General features: G+C 39.2%; 1 protein-coding gene across 1 annotated transcript in view; it reads right to left on the bottom strand.

Annotated features, from left to right (window-relative positions):
• lsp1a (lymphocyte specific protein 1 a) overlaps positions 1-11,484 on the bottom strand; it is a 39,198-nt gene that overhangs the window by 6,270 nt on the left and 21,444 nt on the right. The window contains exons 8-13 of the mRNA XM_026172522.2: positions 9,587-9,630; positions 5,805-5,886; positions 4,326-4,463; positions 2,998-3,093; positions 2,421-2,507; positions 1,880-1,988 (exon numbers count right to left, since the gene is read on the bottom strand). Coding sequence (XP_026028307.1) covers positions 1,880-1,988; positions 2,421-2,507; positions 2,998-3,093; positions 4,326-4,463; positions 5,805-5,886; positions 9,587-9,630 — 556 coding nt within the window. The remainder of the gene's footprint in view (positions 1-1,879; positions 1,989-2,420; positions 2,508-2,997; positions 3,094-4,325; positions 4,464-5,804; positions 5,887-9,586; positions 9,631-11,484) is intronic.

Below are 11,484 nucleotides of genomic sequence, written 5' to 3'. Positions count from 1 at the left end.
TTTATGATACATAATTTGTTCAATTATTATTCAAATATGCAGTTTTATTCAAACTGGTGCTACTTACCTTAGGGTAAGACTTCTCGTTATGATTTTGTTTTTCAGGCTGTAGATGGTTGTGTTTTGCGAATAAACCCTCTTAAAACCACACTGCATGAACATTTTTGAGATAATTTAAAATCACTATGATCTAACAAAAAAAAAGGGCAAATTGGAGGGAGTTTATTTAAATCTGACTAATATTATAATTTTCATGTTTACAGGTTACATATTGAGCCGCAGTACATTTTTACACATGCTTACTGGTAGCTGTATACGGTGGTAAATGCTGCATAAATAAAGCACTGGGCTTTGCTATGAAAAATATAATTCCCATATAAAGTTCAAATTACTATAAAATAATTTTAGTGATTTTCAGCTCAACATGTTAAATTTTACTGTGACTTAAAGACGGTTGATGAGCTAAAAGCGTGTGAAAGTTGTTTGAAGAACAATGAAGAGCAGCCTCCACTGTGATGGAGGTCAGTGGGATAGTGATCTGTGAGGTCAAAGGTAAAGATGCACAGAAGGGATTTGACTGTAATGCATGGTAGGCACTCCAAACTTTATTTTAAAAGCTTTGTTTGTTTTTTGTCCAGCCCGAGTCAGGAGAAGTCTTTCACTAGTGATCTTTTTAACGTGTGTGTTGGAGCTACTGATTATTCTAGGTACAGCTCATAAAAGTCATCTTTAGTTGCTGACACTGTCAAAATAAATCTTAAGCAGAGTTACCCTCATGTTCAGTTTATTTACAGTAACACAGGAAATAAAAACTGCTCTGATTTTTTACTTTCCTACAGTTGGAAAATGTAAAAGAAATCTTTCTCTACCAAATTCAGTTCTTTTCATTTTCATATCTCTATCTAGGTTACTCTGTTTGAACATAGCTTAGCATTTCATAATAAAACCAAATTGTGACTTCTGTCTCTGTTGCTGTATTTTCGTTATCACTGCTGTTTTATTTAAAGTGAAGCACTTTGAACTGTTTTCTTTTTCTTACGTGAAGCTTGCTGTACTGCCGCCCTGCACAAAAGGTAATGAAAAATAAACAGTCTGACTTAAATGTTTCTCAACATGTACATTTTTCTTGCCCATAGGTTCAATTCAGCGTGGAACATCAGGGGCAGAGATAGCTCAGTAGGTAGAGTGGTGGCCCCATGAAGGTTGGGGGTTCGATTCCCCTGAGGTACCCCTGAGCAAGGTACCGTCCCTACACACTGCTCCCCGGGCACCCAGTGGCTGCCCACTGCTTCACTGAGTGAATGGGTTAAATGCAGAGAGGAATTTCCCCACGGGGATCAATAAAGTATACATTATTATTACATCAGTATATTTTTAAGTCATGCAATGAATTGAATGAAGAAAAGAGACAAGCTGAAACAGCTTCCTGCTGATCACAAGCTGAAAGACACTTCTGAACATCACAACAGATCAGCAGTTTACCCTTTACCCTGATTCACACGCTTACATGCATCAGCCAGCTCGTCAGATGGTTCAGGCATCATAGTGGAATCAATGCTTAGAGTTTAATGATGCTTTGATGTAGAATAAACTTTAAACTGCCAGGGCTGCACACTGCACATATATTAAATACAAAAATGCTACTAATTTTGTTCTGCCAGCAAATTCTCTAATGAAAGTCACTGAACCAAGCAATCCAATCTGAAAACAGGCTCCCTTTGTGCTCTGTAGTCAAGATGGTGACCACTGAGAGTAAGAACAGAGTGCTTACCATCTTGCTACTCAGAGGACTTTGTGTCATCATATCTGTAGGAACGGTGGTACACAGTTTAAGAGACAGCTAGCTCTTAGTCTTTTACTTCCTTGTCTGTGATCTTACCCGACTCTCCATTGGTGAACGTCCCTTCGTTCTCGTCGTCCACAGGAATCTTCTCATATTTGCCGTGTCCAGTGACGACAAATTTGTACTTTTTATTAGCCGCTGAGCTCTGAGGAGATAAGCAAGAGCTCATTTTGAATATTTTTTACAGATTAGAAATCTGAAGATGAAAATCCAGGTCAAGATTTTCATATCACCATCACTGATGACATTTTTAAAAAATGATTCCTCCACCAGGTGAGAGTGGTGGAGGCCTCTGAAGTGTTCTTCCCTTATAAAAAGCACACTAGATGAGGAATGATGTGCCAGTTTCTCTAAAATGAGAAAACTGACTAACTCAGGCATCAGATAACTGTACCGTGAAGTTGTGAAAGGGACTTTTTTAAATTAAATATCCTTTTCCAGTGTTATATAGACCAAACAATGAACACTTCTGATGTACACAATAACAAAAGAAGCGAGGTAAATGCAAAGAAATGATTCTTAATTGAGCTTTACTTTACATTTAAGACTCTTCTGTGCTTGTATTCTATGTTTATACCTTCATGTTTTGTCCGGGCCTCCCCGACGAGTCTCCGATGACCTCCCACATGTTCTTCTTCTGCATCACATCTCCGGGTCTCAGATCCTGTTTTGTTTTTTAAAAAACATGGCTCAGGAGTCTTCCATGAAATCTGGTGCATAGACTGAATAAATCTAGCTGTTCTTGATTTGCATTCCACTTACATAAAAAAGGAAAAGACATACTTTTATTGCTTTTTTTCTTAGTCGTTTCTAAATATTGAATTGTTTATGTAATTTCCTGATTTATTTTACATTTTTAGGATAAAGGAAATGGAGAAATCCTGTTATATAGAGTTATCTCTGACGTTGCCACTAGAGGGAAACCTCACATCGCAAACTGCACCTGAACGCATCACTGTGAGCTCAGCTATTACACAGGAGAGGCGAGTTTAGTGCAGCTGCTCTTTTCCTTAAAACCGCACACACACACAGATTTCCTTTGAATACATAAAAAACAGCTTAAAGGACAATCACGCAGCCTGTGAATGCCAAACAAAACTGCAGAAGCATCATTAACATCTGAAACCACTCTTGTTAGAGTGAATGTGACTTACAGCGGGTCTGCTGCTCAGCTGTCTGCTGCCGTCTGAGGGGCCTTTCACCCACTGATTGATCAGATTGGCCACGCCCACCTTCAGACCCTCAGTGTCCTGATTGATGAAGCACAAACAGGATGAAACGCTTCACTTTCATCTTCAGCTAAACTCAGATGTTTAGTTGAGTATTTAACTTTGTTTATTCAGTTGTTCCGCACTTTCATTAAAGCAAACTAGGTTCATTTAGCTGGATAACAGCATCCTGCTCTGTGGAGGCAAAACATGCCTCAAAGGGAGAGGCATAATAAACCTTCAATACAGCAATATATTTAAATAATAATGATGATGATAAGAAAATATGAAGAAAAGATAGATGAAAAATTAAGTAAAATACAAAAGTTTTAAATTATGGCCTGTTTACATTTTTTAAAGTATTATTTTTAATAGATTACATTTTTTATGTAATGTATCTTTAAAAATACATTAATTTTCTTTCATTTATGAAATTGTTAATGTATTAGACTTTTTAAATATAAAATTAAAGTAAAAAATATTTTTTTTTAATTTCCTTGGGTGGATAAAATTAAATGTGATTATTATACATATTAAAAATATAGTATAAAAAATTAAAAATGACAATTCAATTCACTTTAGCAGTAATTTTGCTTCTTTTTAAGATATAAAATGTTTAATTGGTGTAATTAAATTGCAGTCAGTGCTGGACCTGCAGAATAAATTCGATGAAAACTCCTTTGTAATATCCATAATATGTGTTTGATAAATAAATATATTTCCCTTAATTTGGTTCTTCGCTTTTCTCTTCATGACCTGCTGAGAAAAATCAAAGCTTGGACAAATTATTTTTAGCCCATAATAACCGCTCTCTGTTTCACTAACAAGCGCCTGTTTGACCGTTCACATCAAAGAATTCCCGTAAAACAGAACATATGAAACAGGTGAGGATGGATCTGTTTGCCAGACTTTAAATAAACACGTGAGGTTTTAGCCGTTAGGTCAGACAAACATGACGATCAAAGAGGCTTTAAATGGGTAAAAATTTCAATAATCCTCCACAAGCACATGCAGAAAAACAGCATGATCGGGTGAAGCAAAAGGGATTTGGTTCTAAAGTGCAGTGTTTTAATGTGATGCTAGCAACTTTATGGTCATCCTTAAACCCCCTAAAAAGCTTGTGATTACCTATTAAAATGACCAAGAGAAGTTCCTTTTAGGTCAAACTGGCTCTGCTTTAACTACATACCACAGATCATAGCTTTACATGCATTTACATGAATGTAAAACAAAGCAGAAATCTAAAGGTACCCCGTTAGATTGTTTCCTCTCACCTTGCAGGTGGCTCCCTTGCTGGGACTCTGGCTCCAGGCCTCTCCAGCCTCAAACAGGTTCTTCTTGGAAGCGACAACCTCAGGTGATTGGGGCAGGTCATTCAGTGATGCCTTCACTGCCCGAGCCTCCTGAGAGTTCTGCACAAAGACAAACCTCACAGTTAGCAACAAGTGGCAGCATCCAAGGCTGAAAGATGAACATCATCTTATTGACATCTTATCTTATTATCATGTCCTGATATTTAAAACCTTAGAATTTATTTCAGAGAGGGTGTATTTGTTAAAAACGTTTGCTAGAATAAGCTGGAATGCTATGTTTCTTTGCAATATACATCTAACCGCATTCAAATTGTGGTTTATATAAATGACATAGTTTAGGCAGATTTATGTGAATCACAGGTGTAATCTCAATCTAAAAGATTTATGGTGAGAATATTCTCTCTCCTGCAAACCTTTAATTTATGTTCTTTTGTTAAACCTGTTCTTGTGCTGCAGTCTATAAATCAGCATGGGAACCACCTGAGGTGAAAAGGAAAACGAGGAATGGAAAGATAAAAATAAAAAGCTGGGATCACCACGTTTTCCTGTCATGCATCCGTTTTACACGCACAATTGAAAATATGTGCGGGTGATGTAATCGCCCAGGTGCTGCCGAGGTTTGTGGCCGCTGCACAAAAAGGGTCAGAGCAGCTGCTGCTGCCCCCAGCTGAGTCCAAACAATGTGAGTGCAAAGTTTCAAACCTGCAGCAGAGCAACCATCATGCGCTTCTCGCTGCGGAAAACACCCGAGGGTTTGCAGAAAATTCAAATCAGAGGAAGGAAGCAACTAGTGCACAAACATTATCCTGACGAGTCAATGCTTTCCGCATATTGTACCGAAATTATCTCAATGACTTTTTATTTTTGTGCCATCCTCACGCTTAACCAACAGAAAGGATAATTGTCAGTCTGTTGTGAGGCCGTGCCTGTAATGAACACTGCAGCGAGGCAGATATGAATGAGACCAACAGGCTGTGATAGATATCTGTGGGCAGGAGGGGGGGTTGTGGTTCGGGGGCTGATGAAAACATTCATTAGCTTCATCAATGCTCCCTCTGTCTGCATGCGTCTTTGTACAAGTCATGACTGAATATGGTTACGTCATGTCTCCCAGAAACATGAGTGGAGGTTTCATGTGAACACGAGGAGAGTCTGTGGGGTCTTAACAAGCAAGTGAAAAAAGACGGTAAACCTTGAAAATCAATAAAATATTAATGCTAAGTGACCTGCCAGTGAATACTGGTATCATTAAGCTGTTTGAGGAGCGGCTGGTGACAGTGAGGGATGGACCTGGAGAGCTGAGAAATTATTTGAGGTTACAAGTAGAGTCACGGACGTGTGTGTGTGTGTGTGTGTGTGTGTGTGTGTGTGTGTGTGTGTGTGTGTGTGTGTGTGTGTGTGTGTGTGTGTGTGTGTGTGTGTGTGTGTGTGTGTGTTGACCTCCACAGCGTGGGCGTACTGCTCCAGCTTGTCGTCGATCTTGGATGTCAGGAGGAGAGGCTGCGTCTTCTTGAAGCTGTTACTGAGTCACACAAAGCAGCAGGAAATTAAAACCAGAGACACGGAGTCTGCGTCACATTAATTTTAATAGATTGCTCCCTTAAATTTAAAATAAACATTTTCTATGTTAGAGAGCATTACTACCGTAAACTAATTAAAATGTTTCAACTCTAAACTTTATTTTTATGATCCTGTCATTCATGTATCGTCTGCTGCTGATTATCCGGGTCACAGGGGGGCACAGTCTCCATGGCCAACTCTTCCAGCTCGTCTGGGCCACACCAAGATTTTCCCAAGCAATAGGAGAGATATAATCTGCAGGTTTAACTGGAGGTCTCCAGATCTCTCATTTGAACAGATCTTACCTAGGAGGAGTTTCCTCAATTGTGAACAAGTCCCTGAAAAACTTGAACTCTTTTATTTGATTAGGAAGGGCAGAAACTTCTTCCCATTCCGGAGTCGCCATGCCATTGTTTCCGGACTCGGACCACGTCCTAACACTTGGTGGTGCTAATTTTTTATGTATGTTTAGATCAAAGCGCTCCCGGGCATCAATATAATCAATATATTGAAAAATGGGATATTGGGGGTGTCAATAATGCAGTTAATATGATTTTTTTTAAAAAATAAATAAATAAATAAATAAAATAAAAAAACGTGACAACTCTTCCTGTAGGCTACTCTCTCAGCGCACACACTTGTACGTTGATTTGAATAAATTGGCCAAAAAAGACAACGCACACTTAAACCAAAGTTATGGTCTGTGAAAATCTATTATTGTGACAGCTCTAGTCCAGTCTGAGAATGTATGGCAGCAGGATTTCATTAAGCTGAAATATGACCTTTATATTTAAACCTTAAAATTTGATTGCTTTATATTGTCAGTTCAAAACGTGTGGCTCTCAGGTTTGGCCTCATGGTTCACCTGATGATTTTAGAACCTCCGAGGCATTTGCAAAATAAAGTTTGTGTCTGTCTGTGTCTACATTTTTACAACTTCCCAGTTTTCCATGTTCACACTATAATCAAGATCAAAAACGTTGGGTCAGACCAACTCACGTTGGCTCCAGAAACTGAGTCAAAGCTGGATTTGCGGTTGAATAAATTAAAGTCTGTCTTGTGGTCTTTGCAGATCCAGCAGATCCTCCTCCCTATTTTTTGGCTTTCCCCGGCTTCAGATAAGAGCTCTGACATTATTCTTTCATGGCAGGAGGGAAAAACTCATTTATCATCTGAATCTTTGACTTTGACATGTCTGAGGCGCCATCATGGGGCAACACCCGCTTTTAAAAGGAGGTTTGACCTGATGATGTCATGCAGCTGAGCAAACATCAGAGGCTGCTGCTGAGGTTGTCATAGCTGGAAGCCGTCACTTAGTTTTAACTTCTGCAATAAATTTTAAGGAGGGAAAGTTTCTACCTGTCAATAAGTCTAGATGTTAAATTCAAACTTTCAGCTATGTAGTAAACCACATGTCCGTAGCACTAAAACCACTACACAAACGTAGTAATAAATAAGTACAAATCCTTTACAGAGGTTTTTATGAACTTATGCACCTCTGGCCATGACACAAGATGTACCAGACTTAATTTATGAGGATGATCAAAAAAATGTATGGCTACCTCCAGGAATCCTCCCTCCTGACAATACTGCAGTCATCACACATGAGCAAAGCTCCTGCTTAGAAAAAGCCCCTCTGGCATTCATCCATCCAGACCAGACATGTTTCATTAAAGGCAGACACTTATCAGCACGGTTGGATATGAGCAGGGCTGCACATAAGTGGTCCGCATATGCGCATTCGCTGTCAAAATAAAAGACGCGCACCAGATAAGAAGTTGCAATGCGCGTTTGTGTCCATAAGATTTTCTGGAGGAGGACAGACATTTGTTTAGAACTCTTAAAGATGTTGAAGAAGCTCCTTTAAGCAATTACTTTGGTGTTCCTCCACCTCCAAAGAAATGTCAGAAGGAGTCCGAACCACAAAAGAAGCGCGTATTCTCACGTAAAATGGGTTAAATTCACAAAACTTCACTCTTCATAATTGGTGCCAGGCAAGGATGTCCTCTCTCTCCATTTCTCTATGCACTATTCATAAAACTGCTATGTGCAATCATAAAGATAGTAAACTTCTAATACCAAACATAATATTCTCCTTTATGCAGATGATGTGCTCTTATTTCATCGGGACTCCCATTCTTTGCTGCCACAACCGTTTAAGTCCAGCTGCTCTGTAAACTGGTCAAAATCCATCATTTTACTTCTTTGTATGAATGAGAGGGTGTGGAAGACCTTTCAACTCCTCCAATTGCTTTAATCGCAGACTAAATTCAAATGAGCACCCACACACTCACACTTACACCTCTCATTTTCTGTACCACCTCTGCCCAGCCTGTAAGTTTCTTGCTTCATGTAATTAACTATGTATTTTAACTTCAGCAATTTACAGTTCACGAGTACTCTGCAGGCATTAACACTGTGGGAGTCAAAGGTTGAGCTGCCTGATGCCATCACACCTCTTCTGAACACACAGTTGTCTGTAAATTAAAGCATCCTCATAGAAACGTTCCTCCTGCTCAGAGCTGATAATATCCTGCTGCAGACTGCCTGGAGCCACCATACCTCACTAACCACGAGAGAAAACACAGCCGCCTGCATCTGGACAGAGTTAAGAGGAGCCATAAATCACAGCTTAGGAAAGGCGATGCACTGAGAGAGGTGGAGAGGTCACCTCCAACCCTTTTCATCAGGGTTTACGTTCAGACGGTGGAGAGTTAACCAGCAGCCAGAAAACTGAAAAAAGAAGCGGGTCACTTACGTCAAAAGGATTAGCTACTTCTTCAAGTTTATCAGTGGAAATACTTGCTTAGCTTTAGCATAGCTAGTCAGAAAAAATAACTCCATTAAAATATGTAGACACGTATTTTATCTGATAACATCTGAATTTGACTCTCTGTGGATAAAGTTGAATATCACATGCTCCTCCACTATTCAGATGCTTGGATAAAAAATTCTGCATTTTTCTTTGATCTGGAAGATTCTGAACAACATTCAAACTGAAGCTACACTCAAGATTAGCTCATTTGTACATAAAGGCCACAGTTCTTTGACTTGTATCCTTCCATTAAGGTAGCATTCAGATAACACTCAGTTGACCTGATTGACTCAGTAGAAACTTTGAAATCAAGCTGCGCTCTTTGTCTACCTGTCAGACTGTGTCTCAGGCTTCTAGCAGGACATTGCTGACTATGCAGCACTGTGATAGCATGAAAATCAGAGTGTGTTGGGAATGCCAAAAACAACTAAGGTACAAAGGATTATATAAAGATGCAACCATTGCAGATGTAAACTTCCCTAAAGTGCAATCCCTTGGGTGAACAGGCTAAAATGTGTAGATTGGTGTAACTGTGGCATTTTTTGTTTCTACCCACAAAAAACAAACAAAAAGGAGCCAAAGAACTGACATTGCAGAGTCCAGAGTGTTATATCACACTCACTACTTCCATCCTTTATATACAGTTTTATAGGAGGCGGAAAAAAATAAATTAATAAAAAATAAATAAAAAAATTTAAAAAAAGGCTGCCTGCATGCTGTCAGGATAATGAGCCCAAACACCATTTATTAGGTTGAATTATTTAAGAGATTTTAATAGTTTTAATATTTCTATTTGGTGAAATAATGCATATGTAAATCTGATCAGGATACTGATAAAGATCCTCACCTTTTCTTCAGTGAGCGGTTCAGGGACTCTGTTCTCTCTGTGATCTGAAACAGAAGAAGAAGTATGACGCCTTTTGTTTTTCCTTTCGGATGAACACGTTTCTCTCTGTGTCACTGCTGCAGTTCATGAATGTGTTAATTAAAGCTCAGCTCTGGGTTTGGCCTTGGACCTCCCAGTCCCAGACAAACAGCGCTGAGGTGGCTGGCCTTCATCAAACCGCACGAGTCGTCAGAGAGTCAGAGGATGATGGAAAAATGTGGCTTTTTAGAACATAAATTTATAGAGTGTTACATTACCTTAAGGACATACACCTACAATAAAATTGACAGAGTCACTGGGTTAAAGATGAAGAGCAACAACTGAGAAAATGTATTATACTCTGAAGAAAACTTGAATTCAAGGGCAAAATCATCTTTCTGCATTACTCTGTATTGATTTTCAGTCCATGTTCTTTTTATTTATCCCCAAACTTTTCCATCAAAATGCCCACACAGAGTAAAAGATCTGCTGTGGGAGGTGACGATTTTCCTTTAGTGTACAGGCTCAAAGGGCCTGCATTATTCAGCATTCTTACTGGTAATGCTTGTTTCCCCAGTCTAAGTAAATGAAACTGGCCCTAGATGGACACCAGCACTGGTACCATCTGTCGACAGAGCTCATCCAGCTGACCTGGACAATTTTGCTGTTTTTTTAATCTGCACTCAGGGGTCCGATTTTTAGGACAGGAGCAGTGTATCTCTGACCTCAGAGGTCAAACATCAAAGTACACACACACACACACACCTTTTGTTACTGTTTTATATATAGTTATAGTGTTGTGTGTGTGAAAGCCTGTTGTTTGAAATTAAATTAAAAAATGACACTGCATAATTTCTTCTGGTAAAGAGCCATAAAATGTGCTTCCAACATGCAGCAAAATGCATCAAACACTGGACATAAATGACAATATTTAATGTAGAGGTGAAGCCTGCCTAATGTGAAGCATGGCTAGATTTGAGTTCTGTGGGGAAAAGTCACAATGTCAGATTTAACAACTTAAAATAACACACAGGATGTTAATCTTAGTGTTGTACTTACGTGGTGCCATTAACACAACTGAGAAAATAAACCTGAGGATTTCACTTAATCTCATAAGTTTTTACCCATTGTTGTAAATGTCTCTTTTGCTATTTGGATTCATTTTTTTTCTGTGTCCTTGGACATTTGGTTCGTTTGAATCTGTTCATGTTCACATAAATTCAGGAATAGAAGAAGCAAAAGACATGCCAACATGCACACAGTCATGCACGTGGACGAGCCACTCATCAAAAATTCAAATACAGAACCCCAAAGTCTCAAACATGGTTTGGTTTCTTAATCTTTATGAACCAGATTTTTTTTTAAATAAGAAAAGAAATGTCTTCCTGGACTGAGAGGGCTCCATAAACGACCGCAACGTGCTGAAAAAACACACATAGGCATTTACAGTTCACACAGATCATCAAGCTCAGACAGTGAAACATTTCGAGTGGCAGTGAGATCGAGGACAACACCGCATGCTTTTCCTGGTGCAGTCAGGCTGAAGTGGCTTTGCAATCACACACACACAGAGGTACACACACATGCAACTTACAAGCTGAGACTGAACCCATCTGCTGGGAAGATAACACACAGCGATTAGTCACTGAGTTACTTGTTTTTTTAACCCAACAGGTCAAACAGTAGGCTGCATTTTGTTAAATCAACATTACAGTAATGGGCTAGACGGAAGGACGGATCACCCGAGACAATTAAACTTTTCTTTTTCAAATTCCTCTTTATCTGCTCACATGATAGCTCTTGCTGACCTGAACAGGTAAGATTAAATTCTGACAGCATTCATGGCTGTGCCAGTGGGTTCTTAAGTGAACCTTTGATGC

This window comes from Astatotilapia calliptera, chromosome 7 (assembly GCF_964374335.1).
Source record: "Astatotilapia calliptera chromosome 7, fAstCal68.1, whole genome shotgun sequence".
Lineage (NCBI taxonomy): Eukaryota > Metazoa > Chordata > Actinopteri > Cichliformes > Cichlidae > Astatotilapia > Astatotilapia calliptera.
Note: the sequence above shows the minus strand (reverse complement) of the source record. Positions and strands in the feature narration are given on the sequence as shown.